The sequence below is a fragment of the Penicillium chermesinum genome (genome assembly GCF_028974085.1).
Source record: "Penicillium chermesinum strain IBT 19713 chromosome Unknown utg000003l:1.0-5111272.0:1.0-5115320.0, whole genome shotgun sequence".
Taxonomy (NCBI): domain Eukaryota; kingdom Fungi; phylum Ascomycota; class Eurotiomycetes; order Eurotiales; family Aspergillaceae; genus Penicillium; species Penicillium chermesinum.
Genome location: NW_026695313.1, coordinates 4,923,190 through 4,944,040, shown reverse-complemented (window position 1 = coordinate 4,944,040; position 20,851 = coordinate 4,923,190). Strand labels below are relative to the sequence as shown.

The 20,851-nt window shown below is 52.6% G+C and overlaps 10 protein-coding genes across 10 annotated transcripts; 5 read left to right on the top strand and 5 right to left on the bottom strand.

The window, feature by feature from the left end:
• Positions 1–100: 100 nt before the first annotated feature.
• Positions 101–2,096, top strand: N7468_004839 (uncharacterized protein; the record flags this gene model as incomplete). The annotated part of the gene is made up of 3 exons (XM_058474136.1): positions 101–752; positions 807–1,472; positions 1,537–2,096. The coding sequence occupies 3 exons, from the start codon at positions 101–103 to the stop codon at positions 2,094–2,096; spliced, it is 1,878 nt and encodes a 625-aa protein (XP_058333139.1).
• A 613-nt stretch (positions 2,097–2,709) lies between these two features.
• Positions 2,710–3,339, top strand: N7468_004838 (oligoribonuclease; the record flags this gene model as incomplete). The annotated part of the gene is made up of 2 exons (XM_058474135.1): positions 2,710–2,757; positions 2,809–3,339. The coding sequence occupies 2 exons, from the start codon at positions 2,710–2,712 to the stop codon at positions 3,337–3,339; spliced, it is 579 nt and encodes a 192-aa protein (XP_058333138.1).
• Positions 3,340–3,766: 427 nt separating this feature from the next.
• Positions 3,767–5,554, top strand: pgmA (phosphoglucomutase PGM2; the record flags this gene model as incomplete). Its single annotated transcript, XM_058474134.1, has 3 exons — positions 3,767–3,819; positions 3,877–4,178; positions 4,245–5,554. The coding sequence occupies 3 exons, from the start codon at positions 3,767–3,769 to the stop codon at positions 5,552–5,554; spliced, it is 1,665 nt and encodes a 554-aa protein (XP_058333137.1).
• Positions 5,555–6,491: 937 nt separating this feature from the next.
• N7468_004836 (uncharacterized protein) lies at positions 6,492–6,980 on the top strand (the record flags this gene model as incomplete). The annotated part of the gene is made up of 1 exon (XM_058474133.1): positions 6,492–6,980. One exon carries the CDS (start codon positions 6,492–6,494, stop codon positions 6,978–6,980), a length of 489 nt encoding a protein of 162 aa, XP_058333136.1.
• A 528-nt stretch (positions 6,981–7,508) lies between these two features.
• N7468_004835 (Gfo/Idh/MocA family protein) lies at positions 7,509–9,161 on the bottom strand (the record flags this gene model as incomplete). Its single annotated transcript, XM_058474132.1, is given in 3 exon segments — positions 7,509–8,233; positions 8,254–8,931; positions 8,948–9,161. 3 exon segments carry the CDS (start codon positions 9,159–9,161, stop codon positions 7,509–7,511), a joined length of 1,617 nt encoding a protein of 538 aa, XP_058333135.1.
• Positions 9,162–9,669: 508 nt separating this feature from the next.
• Positions 9,670–10,667, bottom strand: N7468_004834 (uncharacterized protein; the record flags this gene model as incomplete). The annotated part of the gene is given in 2 exon segments (XM_058474131.1): positions 9,670–9,947; positions 9,962–10,667. The coding sequence occupies 2 exon segments, from the start codon at positions 10,665–10,667 to the stop codon at positions 9,670–9,672; spliced, it is 984 nt and encodes a 327-aa protein (XP_058333134.1).
• Positions 10,668–12,332: 1,665 nt separating this feature from the next.
• N7468_004833 (uncharacterized protein) lies at positions 12,333–14,226 on the bottom strand (the record flags this gene model as incomplete). Its single annotated transcript, XM_058474130.1, is given in 5 exon segments — positions 12,333–12,722; positions 12,793–13,104; positions 13,152–13,763; positions 13,793–14,081; positions 14,099–14,226. The coding sequence occupies 5 exon segments, from the start codon at positions 14,224–14,226 to the stop codon at positions 12,333–12,335; spliced, it is 1,731 nt and encodes a 576-aa protein (XP_058333133.1).
• A 900-nt stretch (positions 14,227–15,126) lies between these two features.
• N7468_004832 (Major facilitator superfamily domain general substrate transporter) lies at positions 15,127–17,366 on the bottom strand (the record flags this gene model as incomplete). The annotated part of the gene is made up of 7 exons (XM_058474129.1): positions 15,127–15,403; positions 15,462–15,574; positions 15,649–15,995; positions 16,047–16,816; positions 16,872–17,129; positions 17,198–17,272; positions 17,326–17,366. The coding sequence occupies 7 exons, from the start codon at positions 17,364–17,366 to the stop codon at positions 15,127–15,129; spliced, it is 1,881 nt and encodes a 626-aa protein (XP_058333132.1).
• A 1,277-nt stretch (positions 17,367–18,643) lies between these two features.
• Positions 18,644–19,123, top strand: N7468_004831 (transposable element Tc1 transposase; the record flags this gene model as incomplete). Its single annotated transcript, XM_058474128.1, has 2 exons — positions 18,644–18,815; positions 19,017–19,123. 2 exons carry the CDS (start codon positions 18,644–18,646, stop codon positions 19,121–19,123), a joined length of 279 nt encoding a protein of 92 aa, XP_058333131.1.
• Positions 19,124–19,820: 697 nt separating this feature from the next.
• N7468_004830 (uncharacterized protein) lies at positions 19,821–20,138 on the bottom strand (the record flags this gene model as incomplete). The annotated part of the gene is made up of 1 exon (XM_058474127.1): positions 19,821–20,138. One exon carries the CDS (start codon positions 20,136–20,138, stop codon positions 19,821–19,823), a length of 318 nt encoding a protein of 105 aa, XP_058333130.1.
• Between the last annotated feature and the right edge of the window lie 713 nt (positions 20,139–20,851).

Genomic DNA, 20,851 nt, shown 5'->3' with positions numbered 1-20,851 from the left:
AACAGCTTTTACCTCGTCGAACACTGTACACTGTCGCAAGAGCACTTCGCATCTCTATATACACTGCCCCGAGTCCATTGGGCGCCGGGACCCTTGCACTATGTCAGCAACACCTCGCAAGCCTGGAACCCCCGTGGGTTCCAACAAATCATCGGCCGCAGATCCGCCCTCTACTAACGGGTCCACCGCACGAGGACATGGCCGCTCGCCCAGTGCCGCGCCCAACGGCATCAATCGTTCTCCATCGTTAAGAGGTTCTACTCCCGTCTCTGCGCGTGCTGCTGCAAGGAAGCCCGGCCGATCCTCTAATCTCAGCATGTCGAACGTTCCGCGGATCGGAAACGACCCTTCCGACGAGGAGGCGCGGGCTCAGAACGCTGCGCTCATTGAAGAGCTGCGTGAGCAACTGCAGAAGGCGGAGACCGCCTCCGAGCAATATCAGAAACAACTCGGTGTCTTACAGATGCGCCTCGATGAAGCCGTCAGTGAACAGACCAAGCTAGAAGACCAAGCTCATGAGCGCGATACCCGGATCGAATCGCTTAGCAATCAGATACGGGACCAGGCCAGGCAGATCCGTGACCTCGAACAGAACCATGAAATGGAACGAAATGCGATGTTGAAAGATAAGGAACAGCAAGCAAGCCGCGAAGAAGAGATGCAGGCGACCATTCAGCGCCTCAAGGAATCGCTGGCGCAGAAGGATTCGCGGCTCAATAATGAGAATGATCGCAGCCAGGTCTCTCGATCATGTATGATCCGGTCACCCAGCGTACCCAGAACTTCGAGAACTAACAAAACCCCAGCGAGTTTCCGAAACCGAGCCTCGCCGGATCTAGATGCCCAGTTCGCACCATCCTCCCACCTCGAGCGTAGCCCTTCACGGAACAACTCCAATCTACTCCTCCAGAAAGACAAATTGATCGAGTCTTTGCGCCTGGAACTTGCTGAATCCCAGATAAAACTCGTGGAGATGGAGAACGCAGGCGGTGGTCGTCAGCGTGACTTAGAGAAGGAGCTTCTAGAAGCCCGTGTGGCTAATGCGCGCCTTATGGAGGACAATGAAAGCTACCAACTGCTTCTCAGCGAAAAGACACTCACTGGAGATTTCACTAAGGGTGACTTCATGCGGGATGCTCAACCTGACAAACAACCCACGAGTGGCGTGGGATCTCTTGCCGACGAGCTCGAGTCGGTGAATGAGGAGGAAGGCGAGGCCGGCGCAGGCCAAAAAGGCGACAGTGAATTGAAATCTCTCAGGGACCAGAATAAAGCCCTCACACTGTACATTGAGCGTATCATCAGCCGTGTCCTTCAGCATGATGGATTTGAGCATGTTCTTGATAAGAACGATGATGACGATCCTAATGCGGCAAAGCCAGCTGGCGAGAAAGAGTTGCCTCCCACACCTCCGGAGAAGGATGACGGTGTCGCCCAGAGCTTTATACAGAGAACCAAGTCGATCATCTCTGGTGGCCAACCCCCCTCGCTCCACCCCCCGGGCGAGGCCAGCAAGCATGATGCCTCCACCAACAGTTCCTCACAGCGCCACAGCCAACGAGAACCCACAGACTGCCCCTAGCATCCCTCTCCGCGGCCAATCCATGCGGGGCGGCCACCGCCGAGCAAGATCCGAGCAGGTTGATCCCGCAGCCGCCTCAGTTGTGAGCCAAATGTACCGTGGTCGCAACTCCGGGGGGCCGATCAGCCCTACCGCGATGGGCCCCGGCTCGCGCCAAAGCTTGTTCTCCGGAAACAACAGCTACTTCTCGGGCACGAGTCGTGCGCCTTCAATGTCGAGCCAACCCGACCGTGATACCGCTGGCCGTAGCAGCTCCCCCAGCGTGACCAGCGATATGATCGACACTGCCTCGACTACAAACACCTCAAGCCCTCCTCGCTCGAGTAGCGGCATGACCAATTACCCCGGCGCTGTCATGACACAGAATAAATTACGACCTTTGCGCCTTGTCAGCGATGCAGCCCGTCTTGAAGAGGAAGAAGAAGCTGCTCGTAAGAAGGCCAATCGTGGAAGCTGGATACCAAGCACTTGGTTTCAGCGTCCCAGCACCGGGAGTGGGAGTGAACAAGCTTAGCGCTAGCTAGCGTCTTCTGACCCATTGAAATGATTTGATGTCATATTGAAGCTGTCTTTACCACATATCATACCCCTTTTCTTGATGCACATAATGCGATTCATGTCATGGAATGTACGGCTTAACAATGAGGCCCAAATATTAGTTGATGATTTTTGCGCAATTAAACCCCCTGCTTTCACTTTTTCCTTTCCTTCTATTTTGAATAGCGAACTATGTTAGACAGAGATCGTAAAAATACCCAATATACGTTCGTAGCACCGTCTGTGTTTTACTTTGTCCTGTCCACGGCAACATCTAGTAAAATACCAGGTAAGGGTAGATGCATAGATCGGAACCTTCGAATGTGCTTGCCGGCTTGCTAAACTTCCACCGCCTAGACGCCTCGAGACAACATCCACGTCGAGAAAGATCAGGCAATTCATGCTTAGAAGTTGTTGGCCACTGAGGCCTCTTGTTCTTAGGAATCTGCGAAAGCCCAGCAGTTGGACTCCGCTCGGTAACTTTCTCCACCAGGTCCGGATTCCACAGCTTCTCGTCTTCGGCTAGTATCCTTGTGGTCGCAAGACTGACGAGAATTACTCAGGAACCAAGCTTGTCTAACAAACGTACTATGTCGCTACATCGATCAACAGATCCCTTAGTATGGATCGATTGTGAGGTAAGTCCCATTCTTCGGACATGTGCGCACGCCAGCCCAAAACGCGAAAAGCTCACTGCGAACCAGATGACAGGACTGGACGCCGAGACGGACCAGATACTCCAAATCTGCTGCTTCATCACGGACGCCCAGCTCAACGTCCTGGAGCCTCAAGGCTTCGAGACGGTGATTCACCACCCGGACTCCACCCTCGATGCCATGAATCCCTGGTGCATCGACACCCACGGCCGCACGGGCCTCACCGACGCTGTGCGCGCGTCGACCACAACGCCCACTGCAGCCGCCGACTCGCTCCTTGCGTACATTCAACGCCACGTCCCTGCACCTCGTTCTGCCCTGCTGGCCGGCAATAGTGTCCATGCCGACAAGGCCTTTCTAGTTCGCGGTCCTTATGCAAAGGTCATCGAGCATTTGCATTACCGGATCCTAGATGTGAGCACCATCAAGGAAGCAGTGCGTCGCTGGGGAAGCGAAGAGTTGCTCGCCCATGCCCCACCGAAACGAGGGGTGCATCTGGCCCGCGACGACATTCTGGACAGTATTGCCGAAATGCGCTTTTACCGGGAGAAGCTGTTTGGCTAGGACGCATGTCGAGAGCTTAAAATACGTCTACATGGGATCATGAAATCAATGGAGAAATTTTCGTTGTTTCACAGGAACTGAGACCTAGACACCTTTTGACTCGTTGGGGGGAAGCTCGGTGCCCCGCCGGCCCGTCTGTAGAATGTTCCCCCCGTAGGATCAGCACGAAAAGAAGTAAATCACACAACGGAGCTGTCCTCCGGTTAAGCAGGTCAATTATCATAGATTTACATAGCATGTAGTGCCGTTTTGGATTATTTTGGAAAGTGATCCGCCAATTGAAGCGGGCTGCAACTGGTCTCCGCACGTGCAGGCGTTGGGAAGGCGAAAGTGGGATGGATGATCAACACATGACGGCAGCCCCTCTTTGTTTCTGCTGTCGGTCAACTTGCCTCCTTTTTTCTCTCTCTCCAAACCCAAAGTCACGATGTCGGTCCAGACTGTCTCGATCCAGCCCTTCACTGACCAGAAGCCGGGCACGTAAGTGTTCTTCTCCATTGAGTGAATTGGTAGCTCTTGTTATTGACAATCCGCTAGCTCTGGTCTCCGCAAGAAGGTCAAGGTCTTCCAGCAGCCCAACTACTCCGAGTCCTTTATTACCAGCATTCTCCTCTCCATCCCCGAGGGTGTCAAAGACTCTTTCCTTGTTATTGGTGGTGATGGCCGGTACTACAACCCTGAGGTGATCTCCAAGATCGCTAAGATCAGTGCCGCCTACGGTGTCAAGAAGCTCCTGGTGGGACAGAATGGCATTCTCAGCACCCCCGCTGCTAGCAACCTGATCCGGGTTCGCAAGGCCACTGGCGGTATCTTGCTGACCGCTAGTCACAACCCTGGTGGTGAGTGGAGCCTTAGGCTAGAACTGAATCAACCATGTGGGTGCAATCGCTAACTGCATGTGTAAGGTCCCGACAACGACTTCGGTATCAAGTACAACTTGGCCAACGGCGCTCCCGCCCCCGAGGGCGTTACCAACAAGATCTATGAGTTCTCCAAGTCCCTGACCTCTTACAATTATCTCGAAATCCCCGACATCGACACCACCACCATCGGCACCAAGACCTATGGTCCCCTCGAAGTCGAGGTGGTCCACTCCACTGCCGACTATGTGAACATGCTGAAGGAGATCTTTGACTTCGACTTGATCAAGGACTTCCTCAAAACCCACAAAGACTTCAAGATTCTCTTCGATGGCATGCACGGTGTGACTGGCCCCTATGGCGTGGACATCTTCGTCAATGAGCTCGGACTACCGGCCAGCAGCACCCAAAACTGCGTGCCTAAGCCGGACTTTGGCGGCGGTCACCCTGACCCCAACTTGGTGTATGCTCACGAGCTCGTCGAGGCTGTCGACAAGAACGGTATTCACTTCGGTGCCGCCAGTGACGGGGACGGTGACCGTAACATGATCTACGGTGCCAACACATTTGTCTCCCCCGGTGACAGTTTGGCCATTATTGCCCACCATGCCAAGCTGATCCCCTGGTTCCAAAAGCAGGGTGTGTACGGCCTTGCCCGCTCCATGCCCACCTCCGGTGCCGTCGATCGTGTCGCCAAGGCGCAAGGCCTTCAGAGCTACGAGGTCCCCACTGGCTGGAAGTTCTTCTGCAACTTGTTCGACAACAAGAAGATCTCCATCTGTGGTGAGGAGAGTTTCGGCACCGGCAGCAACCACATCCGTGAGAAGGACGGTGTGTGGGCTATCGTTGCCTGGCTCAACATTATTGCCGGTGTTGCGAAGGAGAAGCCCAATGAGACCCCCAGCATTGCCTCGATCCAGAATGACTTCTGGAAGACCTATGGCCGTACCTTCTTCACTCGGTACGACTACGAGAATGTTGACAGCGAAGGCGCTAACAAGGTTGTCGGCACTCTTGCGGACCTGGTTTCTCAAAGCACCTTCGTCGGCAGCTCTATTGGCAGCCGTAAGGTCACCGATGCGGGCAACTTCTCTTACACCGACCTCGACGGTGGTGTTTCCAAGAACCAGGGTCTCTACGCCAAGTTCGACGACGGCAGCCGTATCGTCGTCCGTCTCTCGGGTACTGGCAGCAGTGGCGCCACCATCCGCTTGTACGTCGAGCGCTACGAGAGCGACAGCTCCAAGTTCGGCCTGGGTGCCCAAGAGTACCTCCGTGACAATATCTCTCTGGCACTGAACCTCCTTAAGTTCAAGGAGTATATCGGCCGTGAGGATCCTGATGTCAAGACCTAGGCCGGTGCCTCTTTCTGATGCGTGGCCCGCTGGATGGGACCACGGTCTTCTTGACGTGAGAATGTGTTATGAGGGACGAACGCAGTGGAAGCTTATGAAATAGATAGCAAATAACTATGCCACGATTCTCCTGGCTCTCCAGTATTGCAAAGCGTGTAACCGTTTCTCATTCCGTGCTTTTCCTGAGGATGCGCCACGAATCTTCGGTTCGCCAGAGTATTCATGACGCCATAATACTTCGCTACAATATGTATAATGGATTAAAATGGAAGTAAATCAATGAAAGACATCTCTGGGCTTCTTCCGATGTAAACGGAATAAATATACCAAATCTTAGGGTCCGCTGGATGATTGCCATTGGGTATCCGCTGATACGACGAATCTGGAGTAGAACAGTCGTCAGCGCTAAATTTTTCTAACCAACTGGCTATGGCGGCCCCGCGGGCTATACTGATAACAAAGGGATTCTCTGCAAGAGGTCCTCCAATTGCTTAATTCAGCTTGCTAATTTCTCAGCTGGCACGTGCGGGATGATCCTTGAAACGCCTCACGTTCAAAGATCATGCCCGAGTATATACTTCCATGACAAAGTAGGAACGTCGATCTATTCAGGGTCTTAAGACTCCAGATATACCGGTTTCCTCATGCACACGACTCTCTCATCATAGCCTCAGCTGGATGCAAAAATGTTTAGCAAGTACGAATCCACAAAAGGCAGCGCAATGCCCTTCCAGCGCCCAGGCCGGGAGCACCTCCGGCAGTACCAGCGGTGGCACCCGCTTTAGTACCTGCAGTAGCATACTGTGTACAGAGCGGCACCCGCGGCCGCACCCGCTGTGGCACCCTCCACATCATCCCGGCATTATAGAGCGGCATCTGCAATAGCCTCAAGAATAGCACATCCTCTCAGCTCCCGGGAAGGGTCCATGATATGGTCATGAAGGGGGATACAGTTCCAGCGCCCAGGGAAGCCCCTGGAGCGACACCTAGAACCACACCCTCTCCCCGCAGTCACGGAGGGGACCGAGTCTTCACACCCGAGTTCGATACAGTAGCCCACGACCATCTAGACCCTGCCAAGCGATACCACACAGGGATCTTCGTTGAAAGAGACCCGGAGATCGGCCTAGGCGACCTATTCAACGTCACTGGCGACATCATCGCCCGCGCCGGCATGCGGTTCGAAGTGAAAGAGGACTATGTTCCTGGAGCAGACCGGTATTTTCACAGAACCGAACAGGTGGGATGGATTCACAAAGCCGATTATCCGAGAATTACGAGGATCTTGGAAGCCTTGCCCACACCAACCAAACAGCAGGGGCTTGACTTCTGGAGCAAGGATCCAGCTAAGCGGAATATCAGCTTACTTGGACGAAGCAGAACGGAGATCTTTACGGGCCGGGCGAAGAACGACGGCCAATCATGAAGTGTAATGAGTGGACGCATCAGCTGGCGATTCCGAAGTTGCGGTGCGAGGGAATTCTCCACAGTGCAATTTGAAGCGTCGGGTGGAAAGTTGTCAACGTTCTAGTGACCAAGGCAAGAAAACCCTGGAAGTAAACTTGGAATAAGGATGACTGGTCTTTTGTTTCGTTTGATGTAATGTTATTCCCATTTGCGGGTCAAGAAAGTACATTGAGAAACTTACTTCATCAGCCTAGTTCCTTGTCCATCAGTTGCATCTTGGCGATTTCAGCGGGCCATACTTCAACAAACTTCTAGACTCGCCAGGGCCAGTCTTCTCTTCATTAAAATATAAAGCGGTCAGCTGCAGGGAAGGATTGCCAAAAGTCTCAGTAGACTGCGAGTCCTGGGAGAGGGGGCTTTCGACCTCGATTGCACCAGTCCGCATCTTCTAGTCGTGTTATGATATCTTCTGCATATGAGGAACTGCCCGTGACGGAACATAAAGGACATGACTCAACATGATATCCGATAATGCATGAATTCTTCCTCAAGCCAAATTACTGGAAAGGCTCTTCTTCTCCTCCCACCACTCGCCCCACCGTACAACACGTTCCTCCCGTCGTGCCTCTTCCGCCGCAAAGACAACAGCATGACTCTGAACAGCCTCCTCCAGAGTACACCCGATAAAGCGTGCCTGCGCGGTCTCAACGTCCAACCCTTCATTGACCACCGCTTCAACAGCCGCAACATACTGTCCCGCCAGCCCATAATCTCCTCCGCCATGAGACTCCGCCCTCTCCGGCGGCGGCTTCTCAATGACGATCTTGGTCGTCTTCTCCGACGCAAAATCGTAAATGGAAATAGTTGTACTATCATACTCGATCTCGCCCGTCGTGCCATACACTCGCCCCCGCCGCTCACATTGCTTCTCCGTAGGCGCAACCATATGAAAGGTAGCCGTCTTCGCCACCCGATGCGGCGCAACTCCTTCATCATCCCACGCCATCGTAACAACCTGGTCATCACACACCGTATTATCCGCCTCGAAGACGCACCGTCCATACCACGGTCTCGCGGCCACCTCCTCATCCGGAAGGCTTTCGTCATAATCCTCCCCCAATCTCTCCATCAGCCTCTTCTCCGCTGCCTTCGCCCCATGAGCCCGGAACACATCCTCGATATCCGGCGAAACAATGTCAACCGGCCACCCGCGATGCCCCGGTCCAAGTGCCGATCTTTGTAAATCCGCACCGCAGAATAACTGCACTCCCGCTCTGCAGGACAAGAAAGACAGTTCGTCGCCGCCCCCGCAGCGGCAGGCTTCCTCGCAGGACGGAACTGCGTTAACGAGCCCGCCGACGAGATCGAGCGCGGGAAATGCGGTTTCTGGCCGCTCACGCGGGCGTTCTCCGCGGAGGCAGGCGAGCAGAGCAGCCAGAGGACAAAGTCGATATCGTGGCAGGATTTCGTGAGCAGAGACCCATCGCCCGCGGGTGTGGCGCGGCGCCAGTTGCCGCGGACGTAGCTGTGCGAGAAGTGCCACCAGCCGACGGGCTCGGTGTGCTCGAGCGAGACAATGTCGCCGATGACCCGATCTTCAAGGAGGAGTTTCCGGAGCTTGATGTTGTGGGGGCTGTAGCGCAGGACGTGGCCTATGGAGAAGATTGTGGGAGGGGATGGGAGGACGCCGCTCCCAGAGGGGGGCTGGAGGGCGCGGTAGACAGTCAGACAGTCTGTGAGGGACAGGGCGAGAGGTTTCTCGCAGAGGATGTGGAGTTTGAGAGGAGCGATGGCTTGGATGATTTCCACATGAGTTTCGTCGAGGGTGCAGATGAAGACGCCATCGACGCCTGCGACGGGCTCGCTGGCTGGTGCAGCGAGGTCACTGGCGGGTTCACTGTGTTTGGATACACGGTCTCTTCGAGCGACCTCCCATTTTAGCCACTCACGCCAGTCGTTGAATTCTTGGCCTTCGGATTGGAACACCATCGTTGCCCCAAATGTAGTTGCGGCCGAACTCGGTGCGCTTGAAGGCACGTGGCTCTGCTACGGCGTGGATTGTGCCGGGCGTCGTGGTGGTGACGGCACGGGCATAGGCATTTCCTCTAGAGCCTGCACCGATGACGAGAAACCTCGTTCGCCTTTGGAAGGGCTTCGACGAGAGGATCTCTGATGCAGGTGGGGGCTGAGGTTCTTTCATTATGGCGGGGCTGGTGGGGGAGGTCCAGATGTCAAAGAAACCGCTGTAATATCAACAAACCTGACTAAGAGCGAGCTCAAGAACTTCAGAAGATCAGAATCTAAGAGCGATAGCCACTACTTATAGCTAGTTTTAGAAAGCCAACGCTCGACTCAATCGATACGAACGCGGGGAAGGTGGAGGTTGCATTGCAGGGGAAGGGGCATCAGCGGGATTACGTGGATAGTGATTGGCTTCCGCAGAACTATAAAAGATGATTACATACGAAGGTTAATAAAACGACAAGCGAACCAGATTCCAAGGCAGAGGATATGAGGCCAGAGAGAGGCTTCATTGAGCCTACTCTAATCTATCTACAAGCTACTAATAATACAAGAGTGAAGGCCCCACAAATAAAAGTTCGAAACGCGTAGAAAGAAATACTAAAAATATAAGAAAGTAACGCTTATTACGCTTCTATCATATAACGCTTCTATCATATAACGCCCCCCATCCACCGGCCACAGCCCTACGGCAGCCTGCGCCCTGGCCAGTCCCCGAGCTTCTCTTCGATCCGGGTAACGCGGGTACGGCAGCTGCTCGCCGTCATCTTGCGACCCTCGCGGGTACGGAGCTCTGCGATGTCGGCCCAGGTTCTACCCAGGATCCGAGCCTCAAACATGAGCGAGTCCCAGCGACTCAACTCCCCCCAGCTCTTTGGGAGGGGCTCCGGAGGGCCCCTCTTCCCGAGCTGCGGCGGCGACACGGCGACTGCCGAGCGCGCTTTCGGGGGCTTGAACCGCCTGACTGCGGAGAGCTACCCGCCGAGGGCGAAGCATCAACCCAGGATACAGTGCTGTACCGGGGCGAGCTTGCGCAAGAGGGGGTTTGGGGGACCCCGGCACCCCGGGCGGCGGCCGCGTCCGCCAGGTCGTTGCTGAGATCCACAAAGCCGTAGACGGTGCGATCAGCCGCCGCATGGCAATCGGCCATGCGCGAGGGACTGAACTCCACGGAGGGGTGAGGTGCCCACATGGAGCCCGGGAAAGAGTTGCCTTGCTTGGCGGGTGCAATGGCCTGATTCCATCGGTTTACGGACTCGCGACTGGAGACCATGGAGGGTGCCCAAGCCCCCATGGTGGTCGCGGCGGCCGCGTGGGTAGTGATGGAAGTAGGCGAGATGGTAGAAGCGGCGAATGTTGAGGTCGACTCCATGGAGGGGTCCCAATACCCCACGGAGGTGGCTGCATGAGGAGTGGCAGCGGCGGCGAGAGCGGACTGGTCGGGTCGACTATTTCCCATGAAGGGGCTTGAATCCCACATGGAAGTGGTGGTGGCATTGGCGGCAGGGTCGACAGCTATGCCATTCTCAAAAAGCTGGTTCTGCTCCAAGGGAGAGCTCCAATTTCCCATGGAGGGGTCTGTGTGGTGGGCTGCCGGACCAGAAGTAAGAGGGGGCCCCGGGAAAGTGTTCATGGCGAAGTTAAACTGGGAACTGAGGCCCATGTATTCGGTGGACCAGTCCATTGCGAGGATTTTTCAGGGAAGTCTGATAAAGGATTGGGAGGCTGGTTGTGACGATTTTCCGCGATTTGGGGTTTGGTTGAGTACAGGGAGCACGCAAAAGCACCTCAGCCGAGTGGAAGCTTCCACTAAGGAAGGCTTGGTCGAGGGCAAAATGAAGAACGAAATCCCGTGAGCAGAGGAGCTTGTTGAGAAGAAGCTTGAGGGCAAGTGGATTGATCACACAAGCAGCTGCAGTGGAAGGAAGTACGATTGGAAGCTGGGTGTGAAGGCTTAAAAGGCTTGAGAGCATGCAAAAGTTGCAGAGAAGGAAAGGAAGAAGAGAACTGGTGTTGGGAGAGCTTCACTACATACCCCAGAGTAGGGGACAAGGGCATACCTCCATATTTCCGAATTGGGCTAGCTTAGAAAGAGCTTGGCCTAGCTTAAAAAAGCTTGGGCATGGCCCTGAGCAAGTTAGGGTTCAAGGCAGGGCTCAACGCAAACAGAACGCTATTGTCATGCATGTGCTAATGTTTATAATTGACCAAAAACGACCTAGGGCTGTTTACATTAGGCCCGAAGAGCGATAGCTCGGATAGAGCAAACGCCCTACCAGACCCACAAGATGAGATCACATACGGATCTTGCCCTATCTCATTCCTGTGCGCTCTGGCAATGGGCAGGATCCTGCTGTTGCTTGAGTGTTGCTGCGGGCAAAAGATGCCTTGCCATGTTGGATCCAAGCCCACGACCACTAAGTTTTTTATAGCATGGGCGGCGTTGGCTCAGAGCCTCGAAAGAACAAAGCATACCTAGCCAAGCACTTGTATTTATATCTCGCCAGCAAATATATTAATATTCCCAGAATCTGGAATCGCCATAGCAGATGACCACTGCAGCATTCTTAATAGCATAACATTTGACTGGTGGCAACAACATCGCACTTCACAGTCGGAGTCTCTGTGGTCACCACATCCGTACAAGTTTAATGGTTTCATAAGGGAGAAAACCCCACTAGCAAGGATGCTTGAAGGTATTACACTCGGAGATGAGCTGCGCTTAGCTAAGAATGATCTTGAGCACAGCATCAGAAGCAGTAGTGATAGATATTGCTTTTGGATGATGGCCACTAAATTTAAATCAATATCATCAAGTTCTTCCAGTATTCACGGAAGACTTGCACCAAAGTTTGAGTGACTGAACGGGTTTCTGCTCTCTTAGCACTAAGCAATGGTTACATAGGCAACCTCCAGGGTTAACCTTGGGACTATGTCTTGTTCTGGCCTACGACTATAACGCGTCTACTAGTATCTCAGGCCACGGAGTAGCTCTTTACAGTAACAGGGAACGAGCACGATGCAATACGACCAGTGAAATAAGGAGATCGAACTTTTCGAGCGAATTTGAATGCATTTTTTTACTGGAGGCTACATCCCAGCGTTATGAACAAGCCGCCCTCCGCGACGCAGCAAATGTAGTTCCCTTCCCCATGCTTCCTGTAGTATTGATTGGGCATAACGGCGTAAGTTGTTTCAAATGGACGATTATTAGAAGAGGCACGCGGACTAGGAAGCGAAAGACGCTAGGCCAGCCCCGTGAGGCTTTAAATCTTGTTCCATCACGGGAAAGTTTCTATCTAAAGCCTGTCCGCTTGCTGTTGACAACAGAACAGTTTGTCAGGTATGTTCACAGCTCCTCATCTTCATCCTCGGTCTTGATAATTGGCTGATTGTTGACATTCGTGCCGAAGGCGCCTGCACTGGCGTTCTTAGAATCGTTGGTGCTGTTGCCAAGGACCTCGTTGATTCGACCAGATGACTCAGCAATTCGGCGCCGGAGGGCGTTTTCATCCGCCATAGAGACACTCGCGCGTTGCTTCTTCAATGGGCTGCCGATGAAGCTCTCGGTGGTTTCCGGGGGTGGTTGGGAAAGCTCCGATGGCCCGGCAGTCGAGGTGGTCTTCTTTGGTGGGGTAGTAGCACGTTCCGGTGCAGGGGGTGTGGTGCCCGACGCTGAGGGGCTGTTAGGGCTTTCAACACTGCTGCCGCCCGGCTCTGCAGAGTGCTGACGCTTGAGCTAGGGGGGGGGTTCGTTAGCACATCCAGTCTCATTCTGGGGTGTGCCGTAGGTATTAGGTTCTACTTACGCGAATCTTCCTGACACCTTCTTCAAGTTCACCCTCACGTTTGATGTCGTCCGGGGACAAAAAGCGGTTGTCATCCTTCGTCTCTTCATCGTCAGCCTTGCTAAGGATAGGGTTGTCTGTGTCATCGTCATCGCTATCCATATCATCCTCGCCCTTCGTCTGCTTGCGGCCGGAGTTGCTCTCTCGGAAATTCATGAATCCGACTGTTCCTCCGGGTTTTAGCGGACCGAGGCTAGCCAAGTCAGCTTGTAGGGATTTTCTCTTTGCAGCTGGCGTATCTTGTGACTTTGAGTCCTTCAGGATACCCATCTTCTGCAATTGCCCTTGGACGAGATACCAGTCAGCCATGTGGAAATAACCTCACCGAGATGGGAGAACTCACGTTCACCGCGATACATGAAGGTGAATATCGCATACGGCTTATCGGTGGGATCGATGCCGGTTACCGTCTGCGTGCTGATGGACTTGGGATCTAGAGACTTCGGCTTTGCGAAGCTTGTCGTATGATCGACATCGGCGTCCCCGCCGCTGTTACCCTGTCCACCCTCTTCGTCGTCATCATGCGCGTCGAACTGCGGCGAATATTCACCCCGCTTGATCTCCCCAGAAGCCAACACACGGAAAAGCGCCACCTTGATCTGGCCCGCAGTCTCAGGAATGGGGTCGTCATCATCAGAATCGGAGGACAAATCGTCGTCGGAAACATTTTCCAGGGGTGCTTTCGCATCGTTGCCGTATCGCATGATATTCTTTGGTTTCGCCGTCTTGGCTTCCAGCTCCATAGCACTCATGTCTTCTTCCATATTCGTGCCTTCCGCCAAGCGTTTTGCGCGACGCTTCTCCACCTTCTGTCGTCGGCGTTCGATCTTCGCCGCGGCATCTTTGCCCTCCAAGTCGAGACCGTTCAGCCACCGCTCTAGTCCCACTTCGCGGAACAGAAATTCTCGTTCGGCGATGCCGCCTCCTCGGAGCTGGGAACGCTGACCCATCGGGAATTCACCCATGTCTCCTCGCCCCTGCGCAGCAGCGTGGCTACCTCCTCCTTTTGTCTTCCATCGAAGTAGATGTAGGCGGCGACGGTTTCGTTAGGAGAGTTGGTTAGGGCTTGGTACGGGGCGACTGCGCCCGAGTATTGACCGCGCTCGCTTGTTTTGCCGGGCAGCCCTCCAACGACTTTTGGCTTGGGAGAAGGCTCGTCGGCTGTCGGCTTGGGGGTGGAGTAGGGGACATCTTGTCCGGGATTGAGGAGGGTGATGGAAATGGCAAAGGTGGATTGTTCCGGTTTACCGCTGGCAGAGTCAGGGACTTTAGGGGGGGAGGGACGGGGATGAAGCAGCCTATGCGGGAGGCGCGCGACTGGCGCTGAATGGAGTACTCGGGGATTGGTCCATCCGGAGTATGGATGCTCACGGCGAGGCCTTTGAAGCAAGGCATTTCGGCACGAAGAAGATACAATACGAAAAGGTCAATGTGGAGCGCGTCGAGGTGGATCGCGTAGAGAGGAGGAAAAACGTTGAGCCCCGCGAGAGCGAGAAAAGAGTTTCCGTCTCCCGGGCAGCGAGATCAATTTAAGAGTCGGAGGATCTGGTTTTCTTCTCGCAGACCCACCAGAAGTGAGCGTGAGCTATCGAAAGTGGTCAGGATCAGGATTGAAGTCAAGACTGAGTTTGAGGCCCCCAGTGACCTGCTCGTGCTCTCCCCTGCTAGATATAGAGCAGAGGCTGGGGACTGGGGCTTTCCCTGGTGGGGAAACCCGAGTCCAGCAGGATTTGGCGCCAACCTTCACGGTTAAGCTTACCTCTCAATTTTGGAGCACACGCAGGTCAAAATGCACAGGTAATCTTCAGTACGTCCATGAAGAAGAACTGGGAAAGGGAAGAAGCAACCTTGATTTGGGTAGAGATGAGGGGCGGATGTGTGAACCAAGCACAAACATCCCGTTCCCACCAACCTCACGTGATACACCTTAATGTTGGATTGTGATACGCTCTACGGTGAGTGTTCCGGTCACATTTGAACTGAAACTGAAGCCCGCTGTCTGATGCATTCTGATCTTCTGCGAGCTAAGAGAAGATTCAACTTATTCACTTGACCTCAGATGTCGGTGATTCTCGCCGGACAAGCTTGTACCCACATCGCCTGACTCGTCTACCATGGATCATGTGGGGTTGGCAGGCTTTCGTGGGAACGGTGGAAGGAGATCTCTACAAAGCTCTAGATCGCAGATATGGGTGAATGCATCATCGCGCGTGGCTCATATCAAATACTAATTTTCTGAAAGACAAGATCATCCAAATCATTCAACCCACCCCATGTCACATGTCAGCCGGGGATTTACAAGCTCACTTTCTCTGGCAGTTCCACTCGAGAGTGAGCTTCCACAGTGGATTCACCGCCGCCAGCCAAGTGGTCCAACTTGTACAAAGGTTCCAACTCAACATTTTGGCGGAAAATATAGCGCTTGAACCACCAGGGGAGCACCTTGAAAACCTGGTAATGCATGTGAACCCGGGTAGGAACTGCAAAAATATAGTCCAGCTCTTCCAAAGTTCGTTGCTTGGTCTCGGGAACCCAAAGGAAGATCATGACAAATGCAGTCACGTTCAAGCCACTATTCTCGTGATTAGCGCCAAGCCTTCTGACAGGGTCCATGATCATGCATCACTTACGCATAGAAGCCAAATGCTCCAGTGGGCGTCATCGCCACCAACATACGGGGGAATGTAATCGACAGCACAGCTGCCCAACCAAGGCAGGTTGCAACGGCCCATGACATGCCAACCTCTAGAAAAAGAAGAAAAGGAAGAATTAGTACGGAAGAAAGGCACTCCTTTCGAGACGCGAGCGAGGGCTTACCACGATGCGACAGTGGGAATACTTCGGCAGAGTACGTGAACGGGACAGGTCCTTCTCCGGGGAGTAGAATGCCGCGAATAGGAAAATAAAGAGCGCAATCGATCCCAGATGGCCTCCGTTAGTGCCAGGAACATAGAAACAGAACCCAGCGGCGAGCAAGGTCCATGCCATTTGAGGGAAGGTGAATAGAAGCAGTGATCGACGACCCCAGGTATCGATAGTCCAGACGGCAGGGAAAGCAAAAAGAAAGTTCACAAGGCCAAATCCCCAGGACGCAAAACGCGCCCCTGTGGTAGAAGCGCCCGCGTTCTGAAAGACCGTTGAACTGTAGAACGCAATGATATTGACTATCGAATGTTAGCGGGTTGCACCCTTGGGATCGGGGAATAAACGCTTACTTCCACACATCTGCTGGGCGATCATCACTGTGAATGAAGCGAGGGTAGCTCTGCGAACACGGGGGATGGTAAACAACTCAATGAAGCGAGTCAAATAATTGCTATCTCCAATGATATCCTGCTCGATTCGGATCTGGGCGTGGATATAGTAGAGATCCCGAGCAGCTTGCAAAGGAGTGTTGCGGAGTCGAAGGAGACTTTTATACGCTTTACCCATCTCTCCACGCCTAATGTGCCAACGAGGAGACTCGGGGCAGAAATAGACGCCGATCAAAAGAGGAACAGCAGGGATGAAAGCAGACCCAAGCTGAAGGCGCCATGAGAGAGCTCCGGTGTCCTTCACAGCCAAGTTCGCACAGAATCCAAGGAAGATGCCGAAAGCAGTCCAGAGCTGCCATGACATCACAAGCCCTCCTCTGATCACAGCTGGAGTGTTCTCTGCACAGTAGATGGGAATTGTGGAAGCCTTGAGCCCCATTCCCAGTCCCAGGAGTAGACGAGTCACAAAGAGTTGGGGCCAGTTTTGCGTACAAGCAGAGCCAATGGGGGCAATGACACAGAAAATAGCAGAGATGAAGATGACCGTACGGCGCCCGAAGAGGCGGTTGAAAGGATCTGACAGCCAGCATCCCAATCCGGCACTGGCAAGATACGGCGCTGCATTGACGACTCCAACGAGCCACTGGTTTCGGATACTCGCTGATTCAGGGATCCCAAAGGCGTCCGGGAAGGAAAGGTTCGCGCCATTGGACCCAGTCTGATCCCATCCTCTGCACACAGTTAGGTAATAATTCTCCGAGAAAGAAGGCTACGACTGAAACCTACTGCACAGCAGCTCCAATGGAGCACAGGATAATCGTAAAGTAGAGAGCCCTCGGCTGGCGCCACTTATGGTTGACTTCATCATGGAGCGCAGTCACCTCGGCCTCGGTCAAGTCGGATACGTGTTCGAACTCGGTGGGATCGCGAGCCACTAACGCTCCCTTCTTCAAATCGGGTAGAATCTCGGTCACATTGTATTCTTGTGCAAATGCTTCCACATCGCGGATGACCTGGGCTTGAGTCAAGTCGGCTAGGGGGATTCTTGATCCTAAGTTGCCATCGTGGTCAGACAGGCCAAGAGAGAAATTCGAGCTGAAAGTGAAACTTACTTAGCCGAAATGTTGTTGTTCAAGTTGATTTGTTCAAGATGGCCTTTCTCGGCGGCACTCTGGTCCCCGCTGACGCTGCATCTCATACAGTTAGTTCAAATCTCTATGCCGGTATGAAGGGTACCAACCGTTCGGGATCATCAACATGAGATACAGTATCTTTCTCCATCTTTGAAAGCAGTGTTGACCTAGTGCGGAGTGTTGTGGAAGCGGCAAATACGGGGCAAATAGAGCACTGCGTAATCTACCCAGCGCACACAAAGAAAAAGCCCTGTCTTCCTGTATAGGAACAGGCCGGCAATGAAGGAGACTGATGACACCAGAAAAGAAAGAGCATAATGAGGCAAGTGGTGGGCGACATGACCCTTTTAAAATACTGCAGCCGGGAATTATCCCACAGCCTGAGTCCATCAAAATTCGCAGTGGCTCACTCCATTTTCCAATAGGGTGGGACGGTGGGATAGAGCTAATCCAAGAGCAGCCATGACTGTAAGTGCGAAAATGGCGCAGCAATTAGTCTTCTTCCTAAAGCGGGGAGTGTCGTCTGGGGTTCAGGTCATGCGATCCCCGCAGTAGGACGCGCGATCCCCAGGATCAAAGAAAAGCGTGGAAAGTCTGAGTTGGGGTAGGCTGGGGTTGCTGGGGTTGAGCAAGTGGGTCTCATATCTACTACGGTGTGTCGAGGAGAAGACGGTGTTTCGTCAACTTTAATTACGCAGGTTGACCGCAAAAGTTATGTTAGCGTGATACTTCACCCCTTATCATATGACTAATATTTCATCCCAACCGCCTTCTAAATTAGGGCTAGCCTAATACACCCCATTTCAATGCCCCTTTTTTTCATTTCTCTTTCTTTTTCTCCATATATCTTCTATTATGGAGGCTCCTCGAACCCCTACTCATAAAGCTACTCGTGATCAACGTATTGCAGCGCGTGTTTTACGCGATCAGGGACGTACTTATGCCCAAATTGCCTCCGAATTGCACCTTACTCAACGTCAGGTTCAAAAAGCCTGTACAGATGAGAGGCCTACACCACGAAAGGCTTCCGGTCGACGTCGTAAGCTATCAGAAGAGCAATTAGATGAGATAATTGAGTTTATCACATCTTCAAAAGCAAGACGACGGATGTCTTATTTGAGAGTTATCGAAGAGTTAGAACTCTCTGTCAATGTTGAGACTTTACGGAGAGCTCTTGCTAGACGTGGATATCATCGATGTAAGGCACTTCGAAAGCCTCCTTTGACTGATCGTACACGATCACTCCGTTTAGCATGGGCATTGGAACATGTTAATTGGACGCGTGAACAGTGGAAAAAGATCTTATGGACTGATGAAACTTGGGTTACATCAATCTATCATCGACGAATCTATGTTACACACAAAGCTGGCGAGGAATTTGATGATACTTGTGTACGAACTCGTATCTCTCGTCCATCTGGTTGGATGTTTTGGGGTTCTATTTTCGGTAACGAAAAAGGCCCTTGTTTATTCTGGGAAAAAGAATGGGGTACTATTACAAGCGCTCGATATATTGAGCGAATTGTGCCTTTAATTGACGGGATGGTTAAAATGGCTCGTGAGCATCTTGGTGACCATCTAATCTTGATGCAAGATGGTGCACCTTCACATCGAAATAAATTGACAATCGAGGAATTACACAGTCGTGGGATATTTCCTCTTAATTGGCCACCATACTCGCCAGATTTAAATCCAATTGAACAGGTTTGGGATTGGATGAAGGATTGGATTGGTGATCGATATTTAAAAGATTACGATCGCAAGTTATCTTATGATCAGCTTCGTGAGGCTGTTCGAGCTGCCTGGGATGCGCTGCCTATAAGTTATTTGGATCAACAAATTGATCTAATGCAGGAGCGCTGTCAAGCTGTTATTGACGCACAAGGAGGATATACGCCTTATTGAATGGTAATTTTTTTTGTGTATTTTAGTGGTTTAAATACAATTAGTTGAAAAAAAAAGAGTGGCAGTATATTAGTCATATAGTGGGGACAAAAGTATCACGCTAACATAACTTTTGCGGTCAACCTGCGTAGGAAGGGCTCCACTTTCCTCATTTTCTCGCTGAACCCCGTGGGGGCGCGAAGAGGGAAATTCCACGGGGAAGCCCGAAAGCTTCCAGCAATTCTCCTTCGAGTCAGCCAGTGACATTACTTCCGCGGCAACTCCGTAGACGAGTCAATTTGCAAGTGGTTGAAAAGACGCCCGAGACTCCTACTTTGTGCGTTGTTCCATTCCTCTCGGCTAAGTTTGTATCCCGGGCTGATTTGGTGGCTTGGGACCAACCGCTTCCAGCAACTTCTGTGCCGTGCGTCCCAGTATTTTTACGCCACGCGGAATCAAGCTTGGGGTCGGATCCGTCGATCTGATTTGCCTTTCACACCACCGTTGCTTCTAGGCAAGGGCATTCGGGTGCAAGACTCGCAGATAGAACCGGTCTCGACATTTGCCTCTTCGGATTCGGCCCCAGCTGCCCACAATGAGCCCCCCAGAGTGCGGTCGAGCCATCTATACCCGGGTGTACCCTGCGCTAGCGGGTGCGCGTAATCCTTTTTGGGGCATCGTCTCATCGTCTGCATCCCTTGGCGATGGTCTGACCCTATCACCAGTTCTCGGGCTTGGCTTGCCTTGGGGACGGAGTTATAAAAGCGGGATTGGGGATTGGCTCGGCCACATTGACCAGATCTGGTGCTTTAGATTCAGGACCAGGCCGACCTTCTTCGGAACGGTACCATTTCCTCCATCGAGCGGCGACCCCCGGATTCTCGGCCTTGGGGTCATGGTCCTGGCCGGATCTCGGACCCCCCTCGTGGCTAAAGTAACTCAAATCCCAAACCGGGCCTTGAGCGCAGCGATACCGATACCCATTCAGGTCACCATTCATCCCTTGAACTCCCTCATTGGATACACTGGAAGGCATACAGTGCCGGATTTAGGAAGGCCGGGGGTTCCTGATCCCGTTTGATCTCGTGGGCTCTGCCGACCGTGTGGAGATTACCCCGGTGGTCTACCCGATGCGGCTCATAATACCTGGGGTAGTACTCCGTGCACCTCATGGCCTTGACGCTTTTGACATACTATGATGCTGCCGAAGTGAATATTGCCGGCCTTTTCAATGACGCTTGTCCTTCCGATTCAAAGATTGCTGACCATCATGACTTCGTGGATTCCTTGCATCTCGGCACTTGCCGGCTGTCGCAAGTTTAGACCTCGCCATGGAACTTCCACGGGTAGGGATTTTGGTTCCAGTTCCGTGGGACGGGTAGGCAAGTCCTACCCATTACCCATCCCCGTCTACCCAGTGTAGACCATGGGGTACCCGCGGGTTACCCACGAATTACCCAAAAATGCATAATTACCCCTTTTTGGACATGCCAAGCTGTATAAAATCGCTTACTCACCCAAGTAAATTACAGTTTTTAACAGCTGTTCTGGTTAGCCTCTAGTTTATGAAGCGATACAACCACATTGACTACGTAAATTAAGTATTGAAGTTGAAAAGCGTTATTAGTAGCTCTGGTAATAGTGGTTTGTATCTATATTTAATAGATTAAACCTTATGGTAGATGGTTGTAGGTAGTATTGTGGATTATATATTGTCAACTGTTGAAAATATATATTTACACTACAAGG